General features: G+C 40.6%; 1 protein-coding gene across 1 annotated transcript in view; it reads right to left on the bottom strand.

The window, feature by feature from the left end:
- LRP1B (LDL receptor related protein 1B) overlaps positions 1-19,009 on the bottom strand; it is a 976,641-nt gene that overhangs the window by 205,387 nt on the left and 752,245 nt on the right. The window contains exons 30-32 of the mRNA XM_063116589.1: positions 18,817-18,991; positions 17,552-17,646; positions 7,876-8,025 (exon numbers count right to left, since the gene is read on the bottom strand). Of these exons, the coding sequence (XP_062972659.1) occupies positions 7,876-8,025; positions 17,552-17,646; positions 18,817-18,991 (420 nt within the window). The remainder of the gene's footprint in view (positions 1-7,875; positions 8,026-17,551; positions 17,647-18,816; positions 18,992-19,009) is intronic.

Below are 19,009 nucleotides of genomic sequence, written 5' to 3'. Positions count from 1 at the left end.
CGTCACCTTTATTTGATTAAGTTCTTTAGAATCCCTACCTAAAAAAAAGGTCAATTCAGACATTGTTCTATGTCATCTATAGTGATGAAAAAATGCACAAAAGTTGTTCAGCTTCTCTCAAATATCCCTGTGCTAGTTTAATAATAGATTTACTCTGTTGTTGTTCAAACACCTTCTTCCTGGTTTTCTACATCAGACTTATTTAAGATTTATTTTCTCTTAATACTTGTAGCAATATACGGCACCATGATTTCTAAATTCTTTATGTGAAACAGATCTTCTTCTCCCCTACCAGATTATACTAGCCTTCATCTTTCTGAGGTAAGGGAAGACAGGTCCAGCCCTACCATAAGGTACAGTGAAGCACCACCTCAGGTGGGGCACCACCTTGTCCTTCACCCCAGGCAGCAAAGTATCTTGGGCTGGATCTGATAAGGGGGGACGTGTGCAAAGGAAGAGAGGGGAAGTCTTGTTTTCCTAGGTTAACTTGTGCTGCACTGTTTCCTTGCAGCCCTTGGGAAAGCTAGAACTTACTCCTGAGTAGATGTAAGATTGTGCTTTACATCTGCAATCCTAGGCACACTTACTTGGGAGTAAGCTCAATTGAACCCAATGGGATTTAATTCTGAGTAGACATAAGAATGCACTGTACGTTTGTAACCTTCAGCACACTTACTTGGGAGTAAGCCCCATGGAACTTAAATAGATGCTCTTGGTGGGGTGGGGGGGATCACATCTGACTCCCTTTGTTGCAGGGAGGCATTTTACCCTCTTCTCATTCGATCGCAGACACAGGAAAATCCTTCCTCGGCAAGTTCATAGCGCAACCCCAGCTTTACACACTGCCAATTTTGTGCCATTACAATTTATTCCAGCTTTTCTCTGCTCTGTTTTAAAATAAAATAAGGGGAAGAACTGCAGGAGACACCTGGCTGATGCTGGTGACGTCAAAAGGACATGCAAACCTCCATGAGTGGCCAGTCACGAGCATGCTTTATTTTGCTAGTGTGAAGAAGCTCTTAGTCTAAACATGATTAGTACAAACCCCTTGGCTTTAAAAAATAATGACAGCTAGACCCATCTCCACTGTACTTGCAGCTGTGGTATCTAATTAGGGCCTAACCAGTCAGTTCATGCATCTGATGAAGTGGACAATTGTCCACGAAAGCTTATGTGTTTGTCTTTAAGGTGCCACGAGACTCTTGGTTGTTTTTAAGGCCACAATATCATTCTACCCACTGCCTCAAGAAATTTTCATCATTCCTTTCCAAGAAATAGAGGCAAATTCTCTCCCATCTACACTGAAAAATGTAATGTGTAAATGTGACCTGCTGCATCACTTAAAACTCAGATGGAAATGTTTTCAATAGATTCCTATGTCATTTTAAAACTGAATATTTTCTTTGTTCTGTGCATAACTGCTACTGGAAAATAGAAAACTGCCTTATAGTAAATCAGACAATTTATTCATTTACCAATATTTTCTGCTCTGACAGTCAGCGGCTGTCCAGGGCTAGATCTACACTACTGCTTTATATTGGTAATGAAGTACACTGATAACTGTTGGGGCACATTACACATTCTGCTTTCATAGTGTTACTTCCTGCTTTTTATTTCACATTATCCAAAATGCTGCAACAAATGTCATTGTGTGTCCTATCAGATACAAAAGCTCAAGAGGGATATAGCATTACCATGACAGGATCTTAATGATTTGACACAAGGTATATACCTGACCCAGGTCTCAGGCAGAGGTTTTTCACATCATTTTGTCTGATCCTTCTAATCAGAGTCTGGAGATGCCATAAGTTGATCCTGTGACCTTCGGCTTGCAAGGCATGTGCTTTATCACTGGGTGTCTTCCCCAGTAAATTATAGTACATCGACGCCGTAATTTATGTTGTTTCTAGCAAAAGATCTGAGAGTTCACTGAATTCCATTTAAGCAATTCTACAAAACTGCATAAATTCCTATATCAGCTATACTAATGGAAATGGCTTGTGCCATCAAAATAAATATACCCTGGACATACGATAAGTAAGCCAAAATGTTTGAACAAAAAACTATGAGTTTTTACAATACGAATCCCATTGTATTTTGAAAAAAATACAATACACCTTGTCTCACTGACTCATACATTCTAACTAGGGGTGTGCACGGACCCCCCCGCTCCGCTTCACTTCCAGATCCATGATTTGCGGATCAGGCCGCTTCGCCCCGCCCCCACTCCGCCTATGTCCGCTCCGCTCCGCTCGGAGCTCCGGATCCGGATCAGAGCTCCGTTTCCCCCCCATAGGGTTGCATTGAAAGCTAAAAAAGTAAACAACTTTTTTTCTGTGAAAGTTAGAAACCTCACGTTTGGCACCATGACACCTCATGGATGTACACACACGCACGCCAAGTTTCAAGGCAATCCCATCATCCCCTGATTTTTGGAGAATTTATGAAAATCGGGCACCCCATTCACACCCCTTTCTATAGCTCCGTCAATTTGCATGTTAGAAACCTCAAACTCGGCACCATGAAAGCTAATCCAAGTGTCCACATGGACGCCCAGACTCAAGGCAATTCCATCATCCCCTGATTTTTGGCACGGCTTAACTCACCCCAAATTGTCCCATTCTACAACTACGTCAATTTGCAAGTTAGAAACCTCAAACTCGGCATCATGATAGCTTATCCACGTGTCCACATGGACGCCAAGTTTCAAGGCAATCCCATCATCCCCTGATTTTTGGGGAATTTATGAAAATCGGGCACCCCATTCACACCCCTTTCCATAGCTCTGTCATTTTGCATGTTAGAAACCTCAAACTCAGCACCATGAAAGCTAATCCATGTGTCCACATGGACGCCCAGACTCAAGGCAATCCCATCATCCCCTGATTTTTGGCACGGCTTAACTCACCCCAAATTGTCCCATTCTACAACTACGTCAATTTGCAAGTCAGAAACCTATCCTTTGGTCCAATGACAGCTTACCCATGTGTCCCCATGGACGCCATGTTTCAAGCCAATCCCATCATCCCCTGATGTTAGGGGAACTTTTGAAAGTTGCAATGCAGACAGCTCAATGGGGCCAGTTGAAAGGAAATCCCAACATGCCATGAGATAACCCTAAATCTTCTTGCACACTTGAAAAATGGATTTTTGAACTTGATAAAGTCTAAGTGAGCACAGGAAGGACTTCTCCCCTAAGTCAAAGCAGGACACATACACCATCCCCGTAAGGCGGGAAGGGGAGAAGGGAGGGAAGGCAGGCAGGCAGGCAGGCAGGCAGGCAGGCAGGCAGGCAGCATGCATTGTAGTGCCACAAGGATGGCTTGAGCACTAACGCATAGCAAACCAACCCGTAAGCGGGCGCAAGGAGCAAGTGAGGCAAAGATGGCTGGTTGTTTCTTTCTAAGCCAGCAGTTACGCATTGAGGGGCACAGAGGAGGACGACTGGGAGCAAGCGTGCCGGAGGGTGCTGGGCATGAACAGCAAAGCCCATCTCCCAGGCACCAGGCGGGCAGAGAGGCAGGCAGAGCAGGCGAGGAGTCAGTCCTGGCAGATGCCCCACCACAGCAGCACCCCGGGGGAGGCGGGCAGACAGGCAGGCAGGCATTTCTGGGGGCACAAGGAAGTGAGGCAAGGATGGCTGGTTTCTAAGCCAGCACTGCAGTTAGTCACGCATTGCAAACGCAAACCATCCCAGCGAGTCGGTCACCAAGGAGGACAGGGTAGAAGAGGGGCAGGCAGAGTGACATGTCATAGATCTAGTATTGGGGAGGAGTCAGTCCCGGCAGATGCCCCACCACAGTAGCACCCTGGGTGGGCGTTGGAAAATGCCATCTTGTGGGTCCATACTTCCCCCACCCCATGTCCTGCAGGGTTGCCTGCCTAACCCTTGTGGGGATGGGAGATGGAGAGCTTAGAGTGGCAGTGCCACCACCACCAACTCCAGCAGCAGCAGCCTTCGGCTTTCCCCTGGAACCAGTCACCTTGCCCGCCTCTTTCCCCAGCAAGATCGCCTGGTGCTGCCTCTGAAGATGCATCTTCATGCTGCTGGTTCCATAATGCCCTGTAGATGAACCCCTGCTTAGGGTGAGTTTGCAGTGGCGACAGACAGCAAAGCGGGGATCCGCTCCCACCTCAAAGTGGTCCCACACTATACTTGTCTTTCGCTTCCGTGGTGACACCACCAATTGCCCGCCTGAGCTCTCTGGTGTTGCCACAGAAACAGGGGTTGCAGCGGAAGAGGTGTGGGATGAGACTGGGGAGAGAGTCTCGGCCTGCTGCTGCTCCTCCTCAGCCCCCACATCCTGGAGGACCACCGCCTCTTCCTGCTCGTCTAGGAGGTCTGGAGACAGGTCCAGCAGCAGGCTCATGGGCTCAAACAATAATGAAGGAGTTGGGGATACTCCTCCTCCGCCGCCTACTGTAATGGCACTGCAGCCACGTGCCTCTTGCAAAGGGGCACTTTTCCCATTCCCACCCTCAAAAAGAGAACGCCGGGCACAAGTAGCAGAAGAGACTGCCTCTGCCTGCTGCTTGTCCTGCTTCTGTTGCAGAGCAGCCAGCCAAGGACTTGCCCGTTTGATTTTCACAGCAGGAGAGGCAGCCTGCTTACTGGTGCCAGCCTGAGCCTTGCCTTGAACACTGCTTTCACCACGCCCCTTCACAGACATGCGCCTGCTCCCTCTTCTCATTTTGATTATACTAATACTAATAATAATATGTATAAGAATATACTAATAGTAATAATAATATGTATAAGAATATACTATTAATAGTAATAATAATATGTATAAGAATATACTATATGTAGGGAAATGGGACAAGAAGTGTGTGTATGCTTTGCCCAAACAGGATTTGATTAAATGCTCTATCTGTGGCTGTTGCATAGCAGACTCACAGTCCAAGTAACACAGAGCAATAGAGAAAAATATTTTTTTTGGTATTTTTTGGGGTTTTTTTGTATATAGATAGAAGGAACAAGGAAGATCAAACACAATCAGGCTTTAAGAGAGGGGAGGGGGGGGAGAACCAAACAAACAAACAAACACACATTCCAAAATTTAAAAATAAAGTTTATATTAAATCAAAGTAAGGGAAAAACACAGAGCAAACTAAGCAAAAAGTCAGAAAGAAGCAAACAAACACACACACATGCCAAGCTAAATCCTAAATCTCCAGAATACTATATGTAGGGAAATGAGACAAGAAGTGTGTGTATGATTTGCCCAAACAGGATTTGATTTAAATGCTCTATCTGTGGCTGTTGCACAGCAGACTCACAGTCCAAGTAACACAGAGTAATAGAGAAAAATATTTTTTTTGGTATTTTTTGGTTTTTTTTGTATATAGATAGAAGGAACAAGGAAGATCAAACACAATCAGGCTTTAAGAGAGGGGAGGGGGGAGAACCAACCAAACAAACAAACACACACTCCAAAATTTAAAAATAAAGTTTATATTAAATCAAAGTAAGGGAAAAACACAGAGCAAACTAAGCAAAAAGTCAGAAATAAACAAACACACGCCAAGCTAAATCCTATCTCCAAAGTCCAAACACAGCAGCAGCTAAAACTACCTCCTATCCCCACGAACGCCAAAACCCACAAGACGCTGAGAGCTCTGACTGTGAGGGTGACTCTGGCTTAGTCCCCCCCTCAAACGCTGGGATTGGAGGATGCTTCATGAGATGATCAATTCTAATCAGGATTGGGAGTTGAATGTGCCTGTCATCGCTTCAAATAAACCCCGCCGTGCCGCAGCCGGTTTACCCTACCGTTTGTATTGTAAATGTACACGATTTTTTAAAAAAATATTACACGTGAACCACAGGACGCAGAAAGTTGAGAGTAGGCTCAAAATGACCCCCATCCACGACTCTCTAAGCACAAGAATTTTCAGAACGATAGCTTCAAAAACAACCCAGTTATCCGCGATTCTTTTCCGCAATGCAATCCTATGGGCGAAATGTTTTCAAGATGGCGACCGGAGCGGTCCGCCTGAAAGAGGAGCTCCGAAAAATGGGCGCTTCTCTTCGTCTTGCTTCTAGGGGTCCGCGGTCCACTTCTACTCCGCCTCTGGGCAAGGCGAAGCAGGCCAATCCGCTCCTGCTTCTGCGCTTCTAATCGGAGCGGAGCACATGCCTAATTCTAACCACAGCTTTAACCCTGGTGAATATGGTAAAAAGTATTATTCACCATGGTTAAAGCCATGGTTTAAGGTGTCTTCTGAACAGGGCCACTATGGGCTGAATCCAATGTTACATGTACAGACTTCCTCTCACACAGTGGAGGTTTCCCTTCCCCTGCCACCCATTCATGTCCCTCAGATCTGTTCCAGAGAGGCTCCCAACCTACCAGTGCAGATTTGGTGGGTGCACAAGCTGCAGCAAGAGGGGAAAAGGCATTTGATCTGCCAGTGGTGTCCATTATGCTGCCAAAAGAATACTGCTGGAAATATCCCTATGTGTATATAGGCATTCACATAGCTATCAACTTACATTTTTAGGTTCTTTCCTATTCTAAAAGAATGAAAAAGATCAACTAACATTTTGAATACCATTGTAGAAGCTGCAACAATATACAAACTGAGTTCAAACTGAAAGCTCTTAAAATACTTCCCTTAGAAACATTTGAAAATTGCACCTAAATAGAATGTTTCATAATTGGGGGTGGGGTTGTTTTATTTTGTTGTTTTGGTCTTTGTTTAATTTCAATTGCATATTTATAAAATGAAAAAGAATTCTGCTTAGGATTCATAGAGTTCTATATGTCACAAATGAGAGCAAGAGAACTATGACCTCTGGGGGTAGTCAAATATTGAATAAAGGTACATATAGTTGTTATTACTCCACAACAATCCACTCACCATGGCCTCAAAGATTACATTAAAAAGTAGACTGGCAAGCTACAATTTCTGCTAGCTAAATTATTATTTTCGGGATCACTGGTCCACCATGGCTTAAACAACCTCATAAGTAACTTTAACAGGAAGTCAGACTTAACATTTAACCATGGCCAACAGACTGGGGAGAGTCTGCAGGCTTCCACACTCCCCCTTCCAGCCCTTCCCATCTCTGGCAAGATTCCCCCTGCTCCTCATCTGTTATTAATACTTCAGTCATCACTAGCCTCAGCTAGAATTACTACAAGGGTTTCACCTTAACAAGCTATGTAATGAGAATTTGAAATTTCTTAGAAGGGTGAGGCAGCATATCTCCATTCAGTTTTTAGAAACTTTTTAACTATGCAGGTTTAAAAAACATTTTTTGGCCTTTCTTGATTTTTCACAACAATTTCTATATCAAGTGATCAACCATAGCTGCCATTACTAATCCCTTAAATATAGCTACTAGAAGAGCCATGGTACACATTTATACCATTCCTAGAATAGCAATTCAAGCAAAGTGGGTTTTGTTCTTTAAAAACAAGTATCAGCATAGATTTACTTGTACAGCTAAAGACTGAAAACCAGATGTACGACAATACCAAGAAGGGAGGTATAAAAAGGTTTGCTATAAACATGGGAAAGCAAACTTCACCTAACAATATGGGGGGGGGGGAATCTGTTGCACTATGGAGCAAGGACACACTCGTGGATGAATACTCCACTGCCAAAATCACATAACTTTCAAAGTTGTAATCTCATCTGGTTTAATAGAAAATTTCAACACTATGGCTGAATGGAGACTTATGCATAAAACAATAGTTTAAATAAATAAAATAAAAAGCAAGGCTCTGCTTTCAAAATTCATACTTAGAAAGTACTTTTGTAATAATGGAGGAGTAACTTTGACAGGTTTCCTAAAGATCTACATTAATCTGCATCTAGAGAGTGAAAAGCTGGGTACCAAACATATTTACCTAGGTGTTTACTTACCCATAATAGTTAAGGCTGTAGCTTTTGTTAGTTCTTCTTTCATTGAATCTATTACTTCAAAATTACCACCATCCAAGTTGCATCGGTTTATGGTTCCATTTCCTGAACTGATCCAATAAATCTTGTTCTCTGCATAATCTATAGATAAACCTGAAATAAATTTATACAATACATGAAGCATATTTCCAGAAATATATAGAAAACTCATGCATTATTATTTGTTTACTTACACAATAGAAAAATGCATTCACAATTTTTTAATCATTTAAAAAATAGCAGCCCAGCTGAATAAAGCTTTAAACAGCAAAGAAGCAAAAATCCAATGCTGAAAGACGCTTAAAGTGTAAATTCTAAAAACATATTCATATTTATACTCCCCCCATGTTACTATAAATGGATTATGGGGTAGATGGGGGCATTTTTCCAGAGAAGCTGAGAAGAAAGGGCTTGGCTTTGACTTTATCTACTATATTTAAATTGTCCGAGTAACGTTTCTAATTAAATCTTTTCAAGACATCTCACAAGGCATTTCCCTCATTCCTCTGTATATGTCCACTACACAAAATGTTATTAATTATTTTATATCTCTTTAACTCCTTTCCTTTTTTGGCTATGCATGACCCTGTCCTCCCCAAGTTCTCCTCTCCACTCCCCCAAAATCCCTTGTTTCTTTTGATGGCTTTTCCTTTTAATCACTCCTTCTCTTGGTGAAGAATCCACTAAAAGCTATGTTGATTATTCTCAAATCTATTTTTCCATCTTGACTCCGTTTCTGTCCATCCTTCTAGATATACTTTTTGATCTTTCCTGCAAGATGCCTGGTTGCTGAATGAAAATTACTACCAGTCAGATATCCACTGACTGCCTTACTTTCCTCTCTGTGAACAGGATCCAACAGAAGATTGAGGATGAGAGTGGGGTAGCAATTTTCTCTCCCTTTCCCCTGCAACCCCCAACATCACTCTTACATTGTTCTGGAGAGTTTTGTCCACAGAAAATTGCCATTCTTCCAGGACCAACAGAACTCCATTGAGTACAAGACTTGATCTGACCGAATGTATCCAAGTAATACTTACAACAGCATGACGTACAATATCATTTCCCCCACCTTGGAGGTGAGAGGCTGATGCTGAGAGAAAATGGCTTTTCTAAGCCACCTGGAAAGTTTATGGCTGAGCTGAGTGGATCCCAGCTCATTCACTTGGCCACTACACTATATCTATATTAACGAAACTAATAGTTCATAGGTGACCGGTAAATAAATAAATAAAAATAAAATACTCAGGTGCAGTTTTGAACATAACAACTGTTCATCTGAAGATAAAGAGAAGGTTAGTCTGAACTAAAATGCACATCTCAATACAGGAACTGCAAACTAAGCAAATAGTAATGTTTATTTAATATTACAATCAACATACATGCATCTTCCAATGTGTATGTGACTACAATGTTCAAAAGTAAATTGAGAAGCCATCATCAACAATGGAAATTAAAATCAAACATACACCTCTTATTTTATTTTTAATCCACAATTGGTCTTACTATCTTATAGACCCATTCTTCAGCAGCCTCAAGAATGGGTCTATAAGATTTGCCTGAAGTTTATTTTCCTGCACACTTCAAACTTAATCCAGGGTAGAATGGCAATCAGCAAGAATAGATGTGTTGCATCTGATAAAATATGTTAACTGTACTGAGAAAAGGTGTGCATGAGTAGAAGTCCACTTACCAACAGGACATCTTCTTGCTCTCCCTTCCTCTGCAGCCCCTGCACATCCCCAAATTGGCTCCTTAGGGTCCACAACCCTCCATAACAGATTTGGTGTGTGTGCAGGAGATTGCAGGGGGAGGGAAAATCCATTCCACCAGCAGTTTCTGTTCTACTGGCAGACAAAAACCATTAGATCCAATCAATGGGGCAGTATTTTTCAGGGAATCCCATTGTGCCATAAATACTATTGGGGTTGCACTAGAGGTCCCCTGTGCTGGTATAATGTAATCTATGTTAGTGCTAGTGTCTGATTGGATACTGTCCATGGTCATTGTACTCTACTTTCCAGAAAAGATACGTAACATGATTGCTGTTGTAGGGACACTACTGCAGGACTGGAAGAAAAAAGAGCAGCATGGAAGCTAAAACCTGCTGATCAGGTATCAGTTTGATAGAATACACGATAAACAAGCATATTTTAGCAGTGGCACTATTGTTACACTGAGCGCTATCACACAGCGTTTTGTCGCACTGTCATCCTGCCTTGTTTACCATTTTGCCCCACGACCTCAAATGATGTCCCTGTCCTGCAGTCAACTCGCCTCTTCCCCTCCATTTTCCATGTTTTTCTAGGGTGGAGAAAGTGCAGTATTTTTCCTCCATGTGGGATAAAACCACCCTTCCGTCCCCATGTATTGCTGTCCTCGCACTATGTTGCAGAACATCTCTTCTTGGGGGCGTGTGCATTGAAGGGTGGTCTTGCTGATGAAAGAGGAGGGCAGGGGCAGTTCTCCTCCAGACTTTCGGTGCTCCAACCCCACTCTCATTGCTCTATCATCCACCCATTTCAACTTCCCTCTCCCCACCCCAGTTGTACAATATGCCCAGCCAATGAAATGCTAAATTGCTAAACTTTAGACAACAAAACCAGAGCAAGGGGACGAAGGCACCCATATCCATCAGAATATCCATCAACCACAAGAATCAATGAATTGGAGGGGGAAGGAGAAGGGGCAGGGTGAAGCAGTGATACCAGGAAGCACAAGCTGGTGCATGTTAAAAGGTAAACAAGGCGAAATAGCACAATGATGCATGCACGTGAAAGTGACCAGCACTTGATGCGCTAATGAAACGGAGGTGGAAATCGCGGATGCACATCAGGAAAAAAAAGTAGCCATGATGGAGTTCACTGACTCCAGACTAAGTACCTTGATGGTAGTGAGATAGTATTCTACACAAGGTTCTCCTCAACTGCACAACTGTATTACACAAGTACAGAATTTGATATTGGATGCATCCAGATAATCACAGCTTGTTTGTTTACTTCCAAGCAAATTCTAGTCATGAAAACATAATTGAATTTATGGGGCAAATTCACATAGAATCACACAAGTCATATTTCAGGCCAGCAATGCTGCCATTGTAAAGCAAAAGAGCAATTGTTTACTCTTTCCCACTACTAGCAGACATTGGGTTGAATCCATAGTGTCCCCTCTAGTAACAGAAGGGCTCCTTCTGTTTGTGGAAAAAATACTGAGATGCAGTGGAAACTCCCACTGAATAAAGGGGGTGAGTTGATTTTTTTGCCAATTCCCCTTTCCACCATCTCCTATACTGTTCATAATGGTCCCACAACCCTCTGGAACAGCTTTTCACGGGGATGCATGGAAAAGGAGGAATCATTGAAAATTGCCCCTCTCACTCCTCCCGTGGAATCGTCCTGAGAGAAGAGTTCCACTCACAAGAAATCTGGATCCAAACCATAGAATACATTACTGAAAGAAAGCAAAGATACATGACACTGATTTCTTCAAATAAGTCAAATTAGATTAAATAGTCTCATTTTTCTTGACACAGAATTAATATTTTGGAGTGGGTTTTTTTTTAACTGAGATATCCACCACTATATATAGACTGAACTACATCAGAAGCATGCAAATGGGGGGGGGGGGGACAGGACCTGTCAATTAAATTGGGAAATTGTGAATTCTAAATAAGAAAGTACTGTTAATTAATGAATCCAACAGGATACTATTAATTATTTGATGCATTTAATTAGTGTGTCCAAGCTTTATGTTCCCAATACTTCTGATTTAAATCTAAATTAAGAAAATGCAACAATTGATTAGCTTGGAAAGCTGATTTTATTTAAGAGAAATAAAATTCCTTTAGTCAAAACTGCCTGAAGGGTGCAATTATTCATTCAATAGCCATTCATACTCATAAAATGTAAGATGGGTGATCTGACAAGATTATGAGGCACTTGTATTTCAGGTGTGCTGTGTGCATCGATTTTAAAAAACCACAAGAAAAAGCATAAACCAGTCAATTACTGAATACTCTCTTTAGCAAAACAAAAATCAATTCAGTGAATGGTGGTAAAATGCATTCAAGGAATACTTCACATTAAACAAATATTTCTATAGAATTTTAGATTTTGTGGAACTGTCAGTGCTACCAAAAAGCACCACCTCCACGCTTGACAAGTCAAACTAGAGTTTTTATAAACAACAACACTACTAGCGGCTCAAAAATGCAGAACAGTTTAACAGACACCTGATTATATATTGACCATCTTAGAGTCACTTTATACAATTCTTACCATGCTTGTTTCGGACCTATACTTTTGAAACCTACTTTTCTGAGTTCAGTGAATAAATCCATCTGGAAGTAATTCTCAGGACTACTCTAGTGCTATAAGAACATCTCCTTCTATGCCCCTTGTTCTATTCTGCCAGAGGACAGGCTATGTTTATTCCAGTAGAGGAAGTTAAAAAAAACTAGCATATTTACCAAATATACTGATAACTTTAGAAACTTTAGTCTAGGTAGCAGAGTGCCCTTGTAAGGTATCTAGGAGTTATAGAGATTGGGCCAGGGCTTCCTCAGGGTTTTATTGATGAAGAGAAATAAGGTAAATTACTGAACTGAAGGCTTGTCCACGAATGGAGAGGGATGGAGAGACATATGGAGAAGTATGAGACATCTGGCATCTTGGCAACTGTGTAGTCATACTCCAGCATTCAGTGGAGGAGGGATGAATTGATGGGTGGAGGAAAGTTATAAAGTGGAGACAGATAAAATAAGAAAGGGGATAGGGACAGAGAGATTACAAGGTATTGCAATATTTTATAAATCCTTATGATCTGTCCCAAAACATGTCAAAAAGAGGGAGATCAAGGTTCCTGAGTATCAGGGTTAATCCAAAACAAAAGCAAGAAAAGGAGGCATTCCCTAGCAATGGCAATACTTTACTGGGAAAGAATCAGAGGAGGAGGTGGTTCAGAGATGAGCACCTAGCACTGAAAATTCCAAAAGTGAGTCAGGTTGGGTTTATCCCAACAAGGCGTTCCTTATGGGACTTCACAGAGTTCAGTGGTCTAAGACCAGTTATATACATACACAAAACTAAAAAAAAATTGAGAGTAGGGTGGCAACAAACATGACCAAACAAAGGTGCATAAAGAGGGAAGATAAGTGTCAACTCATTTTGACAAAGAGAGATGCCTAACTTTAGGTGAGCTTGTTTGGCCATAATTGAAAGGCCACACAAGAACTCAAGTTCAATAGCCAATTGATAAGTAGCACACTTGATTTAATTAGGAACCAAAGGAAGATTTGCCAGGCCAGTGCATAGAGGGCTACGTCACCCCCTTTCCCATTTCACAGAGATGCCAGCAGGAACTGCAAGTGCAGTTTGTCCCAACTAATTGTTTACTTTATCTATTATTTTATTTTATTTTATTTATGTTAAAGTAGTACAACAATGGAACCAATTGCCTAAGAAGGTAGTGGGCTCTCCCACCCTAGAGGCCTTCAAGATGCAGCTGGACAGCCATCTGTCACATGTGCTTTGAAGTGCATTCCTGCATTGAGCAGGGGGTTGGACTTGATGGTCTCACAGGCCCCTTCCAACTCTACGATTATATGATTCTATAAGTATTACACTTTTATACTTCCCAATAGATGAGGCTCTCAAGGCAGTTTACAATTAAACCTTGCCAGCTAGCCTTTCAGACAAAATGGAGACTTTTGAGCCAAGGTGATAGTGTGACGGCCCAAGCAGGATGCAAACTGGAGCCCTCTAGCAATATAATATGTATTTGTTCTAAGGAATGGATTATTGAGTACATTATGGATTCCAGAGCAATGAACAAAGATAACATATCAACAATAAACTATAGTAAAATATTAATTTAAAAAATGAGAAGAGAAAAATCAATTCATCGACCAAGCTCTTTCATTCAGCAGGGGCTTCCATGAACAGAAAGATGTGAGATGATTTTTTCCTTATTCACCCTACCCTCAGCAGCCCCCTGCATCCTCTCAAAATCTGCTCCGGAGTGTTGGGAAAGCCAATGGAACAGAATTGGAAATAGGTTGGAAGGCCACAAAACAAAGGTAGAATTTGTGAAAATCACTTCTTTCCAGCTTTCTACTCACAGAAGCCTTTGCTGAATGAAAGAGCTTTATGTTAGCAGAGGGACACAAGTTAATACAACCCAATTATTTGAAATGCAGTATATCTCACTACTACCACTAATGGTGAATAAACTCATGGTTCATTTAATGATTTAGATTTAACCCTCTGAACTGTGACCATACAACTATATATCTAATAATAATAAAATGCCATTTATATTTTTTTTTCTCACAGAACGAAGGCATCTTAATTTACAATTTATTACAAACTGCTTTCTACAAGAACGTTAGAAGGAATGGAAGATAGAACCCTTTGATAGTATAATTTTTATTGTTCCTACATATAAAAGGCTGAGCCTAATGTAGATAAGAACTGATGACATTTGTTTAAGTCTGTATTGGGTACAATTTCTGTACAATCAAGAAATGCTCTGATTGTATCATGGATAAAATTTTAAATATAAACAGTCAAAGGGAAGAAATATTGTTTAAAATTCTTTATATGATATAGATCACAAGTGTATATTTTAGGATTTGGCAATAAAAAGTCAATTAAAGTATCTTGCATAAACAGACGTTTAGAAATAATGTATTTTTTGTATTCCTAGAACTCTAGGAGTATCAAAAGAGATAATGTGGTAGTTATCACGCTCAAAAGCACATTGTATTTATTATAATCTCAATTTAATTAAGTGTCATCCTTGTGTAGAACATGATGCTATACAATAATAATAAATTCTAAGAGATGAAGAAATGAGAAATGTTATAATTTAAGTTCCCAGGGAGAAAACAAATCTGACCTAGTAGCACACAGTAGGAATAGTACACAACAAAGGGGAAATATGAATAATGCTCCACATTTCACAGAAATGTATTAGCAATAAAATGTTTGTGAACTAACCAGCAGCTCACTGATTTAAGGTGATAATACTGGCTTCAGCCCTCCTGCCAATATGACAAAAGGGGTTTATTTTTGAAACCAAGTGCTGTTTAGATTTTGGGACAGTGAACTGACTTCACTGTGGAATTTGTAGAGCCTATGTACTTGCTTCTGCACCATTTCCCAGAATATGTGCTTAACCTGTACATTTCTAAGGCTGTATCCATGCACACTTAAACGTAAGCCCCACTAAAATAATGGGACTGATTTCTGAGCAAACCTGTATAGGATTGTGCTGAAAGGCAGAGAACTCACATAATGCTCAGAAACATCTCTTCAACTCATACTGCAATTCCAAGGCAGCTGTCAAACAGAGAATCTGGGATATCTTACATTGCAAGAGCATGTAAGCTCATTGTCTTATGCCAGTCCCTTAAGAAATAAGACTTTTGAGTCAAGTGCTTATCTGACCGATCTGACTTTCCCTAATTATAGAAAAGCTTTTACTTTGGCCAGTTTCAATGTTCTGCCCTCCAAGTTTTTGGAGGGGAGATTTCAGGGAATATCATTCCAAGACCGTCTATGCCTCGGTAATAATGGGGATGTTGAAAAGGTGAGTCAGGTACTTTTATACTGCTACTTTTATCGGGATCTTCGGAATGAACTTATTCTACCTATTTTATCTGGGTAGAACTGCAAAATTTTATATTTCCTTATTACTCTCAGATAAGACTTCTTATATTACCAATAAAGTGGCTAAATTTTGTGCAATTGCAACAACATGCCCTACCTTTTTAGCCCCTGAGTGTATCTTGTGATTTTAGACGGATTTGCTGATATAACTGTTATGAACTCTGACTCTCTAGATGTAGGTAGATGTAATATGGTAACGTATTTTGTAAAGAGTGTTTGTCTGTTAAATGTATTGCTGGTATTGGTCAATGAACATAATAAAATATATTCATATTCAGTAATATAAAACTCTATGAAAACCTAGATGCCAAACCATGTTCAGGTCAGCTCAGTTTGTGACCCACCAAGTTAAAACGGGGCAAACATATATGTATTGTGGCCTTCAAGTTACAGGCTGTTTACTAGCGGTGAGCACTCTGCAATGAAAATCCAGGGGTCCAACGGACCTCCGACAGACTTCTGAAATTGTGGTGTGGTTAGGGGGCGGTTTTAAAACCTTTGGAAAACCGTAGTGCGGTTAGATTTTTGAGAGCCCCGAATGGATCCGTAGGTATTCGAAGGTTTTTTAGGCGATGTGAGGGCTCATTTCATGTTGATGGACAACTAACTGAACAGTTCTAAATTAGGAAGACACTGTCGCTGATGGGTGAGGGAGGGATAGTTTTGAGATTTACATCTGTGGTTAACCAATAGCCATAGTCTCATCCCTGTTCCCCCCTCCAATCACAGTGCTTAGGGAAGAGGAATTGCAAATGATATAACCCATTTTCCCTGCCCTGGAACTCATTCATTTGCTAGCTTGTGGAGTGAGAAAGAGTCCAAGTTCCACTTCCCATATGCACTTCATCTTCTGTCAAGAGAGCTTGCAGAACTTTCAGAAACTAACCTCCTACAAAAATCAAAGTCCCCCATGTGTGTCGACTTGGTAATATGTTTAAATTATGGGAGCTGTGTCTGAACTAGAATGAAACTACAAGCAATTTTCTTCACTTCTTGAAAAAAAATATGTTGGCTGAAAAAAAAGGATTTAGAAAAAATGGCTCACATTATGAAAATAATGTAAATGAGTTGTCCCGGGAAGTGATAATGAGTGGCAGGCAGTGTAGATCCATTCAGTCTCACAAGCCAATATTAGGATACGGAAAAGAATCTTGTGCCAAAGGCTGATCTGTGTACTGCAAGTATGGATGCAACTTGGCTGGGCATAAAGTCAAGAAAAGAAGGGGCAGTGAGAGAAAAGTTTGCTATTACTAGTACTAGTACATCTCCTGTTTTGAAAACAGGATTCAAGTTTCTATGCTTTGAAAAAAAAAAGATATAAAAAATAAAGGTATTACATTTATGTTTGTCTTGTCTGACCTCTCATAGGGAGAGCACCCCCCATGGTGCAAATGGTCAGGGAACACAGCAGATCTCTATTTTTATAAATTGTGCATCAGCAAAGTAAAGGAGAAAAAGTTCTGCGCAGTTTTGGATGTGTGAGGGGGGAAATGGTTTGAGGGGGATTTTTTTTAAAAAAAATCTAAAAATCAAGGGATGAGGGGATCTGCTTTAAACTTGGCATGGCTAAAGCCCTACTGAAGATCTACCAGGGTGCCAAGTGTCATCTCTTTATCATTAAAAATGACATGAGATATATGCATTTTTGTTAATTATCATTGACAATAATAGCACAGTTCTCTGAAAACAGAGCAGTTTTCTGAACAGTAATCCAGCAGTGCGGAGAGACAGACCACCTCCAAAACTCAGAGTGGGGAACCTGCTCAACAAAGCTCTGCCCTGAATTTCGGGGCGGAGAAGACCCGCTCTACATACCCCTGAAGTTTACTGAGCTTCTGGTGGGTTGCTTTTTCTCAGCATCCTACAAATTATTATGAACATTAATATTACATAAACATTTCTTAAAGAAAAAAATATACCATGAAAAAAAATTTTAAAATTTAAAAAAGGGTGATCATAGCAGTATTTACCAACTGGATCTTTTTGATTCTGAAACAGTATTTTGCTGTTGCTACCATCCATATTTGCCATATTTATGGTGTTTCCATCAGTCCAATAAAGTTTCCTTAACAAAAACAAAAGACAGAGAACAGGTCTGTATTACAAATATTTACAGAGCATTTGTATCTTACTGGGTATGTAGGGAGGGATAAATTTCATGGTAGAGTAACCACCACATCCTCCAGCCTGCTGTTCTGTTGCAGCAAATGCTACAATCCTGGAAATGCTAGTTTCTGGAACATGCCCCTCCCAGAAACGAGTATTTGTGCTTGCTTTGGCACTTTCCCCTGGAAGTGCTACATCGCAAATACCAGCAGTAAGGGATACCTGTATGCTGCCAACAGTGCCAGTGGTGGGGGTGGCACTTTTGCAAGGTGTGTATGTATGAGAGGATGTTGGATCCCCCAGATCCATGCCTTCCCCATATTCCTGATATGCCTGAATTTTCTCTACACCACTGGCAGAGCATACCAGGGGATTGGTGCATGTACTGCATCTCAGAGCCATTCAGCAGGGCTTCAGCTTTATAAATGTTATAATATTCAGTTCAATAGTCAAGTTTACACACATTGAAAGAAAAATGTTATATCTTCACAATTGTAATACTTAAAATTTATGTTCTTAATAGCTTTAGTATACACATCCTGAGATTTTGGAATTAAGGGTTTAAGATTGACAACTAACAGATCTTGGTTTTTTTCTTATGTTACTATACTGCAATGGGAAAAGGAATATAAGTAGCAAGAATCCAGCAACTCTCTGTATATATTCCATTACATTCTTTTTTGAGCCACCTTCTCTCCTTAGCTGAACACAAAACTATGATAAAGTATCACTGCCTCTTCCAGATCCTGATATAATCCCAGAAAGGAAGTTTCAGTAATACAGCCCCAATTCAGAAATTGGGGCTACAATAGCGTGTGGAAAAGCAACAGAGCCATGCTCCTTAATTATGGGATTTTCATATAGATTGCATGGAGTGATTTTTTTGCATTTGACTGAATTTGTGATTTCTCACTCTCCATAAGCCTATTTTGAAGGTGATAAATTCTGAGAATTGGGCTCTCCACACAATTGGTCATTTTCATGAATGCTCCAGCTCCCACAAGGGGTCAGTGAGTCTCCATGTTATCTAAATTCACTGGTTACCTAACAAATGCAAACCCATCTCCAAAATAATTCCCATTAAATTTACAATATCATAGCTATACTGGTGAAAATAATTATACTTTACCCTTTAGCCGGATGAACTGAAAGACATTGTGGTTTATCAATTCCATGTATGATTGAGGTTTTTAAAGAGCCATCTAAATGTGCCACATTAATTTGTGTTTCATCAAATTCTGAACTAATCCAGTATAAATTACGTGATAACCAATCCACAGCCAGTCCCCGTATGCTTTGAATGTCTGAAAAATATAAAATAG

Source organism: Elgaria multicarinata, chromosome 2 (assembly GCF_023053635.1).
Source record: "Elgaria multicarinata webbii isolate HBS135686 ecotype San Diego chromosome 2, rElgMul1.1.pri, whole genome shotgun sequence".
Classification (NCBI taxonomy): Eukaryota; Metazoa; Chordata; class Lepidosauria; order Squamata; family Anguidae; genus Elgaria; species Elgaria multicarinata.
Note: the sequence above shows the minus strand (reverse complement) of the source record. Positions and strands in the feature narration are given on the sequence as shown.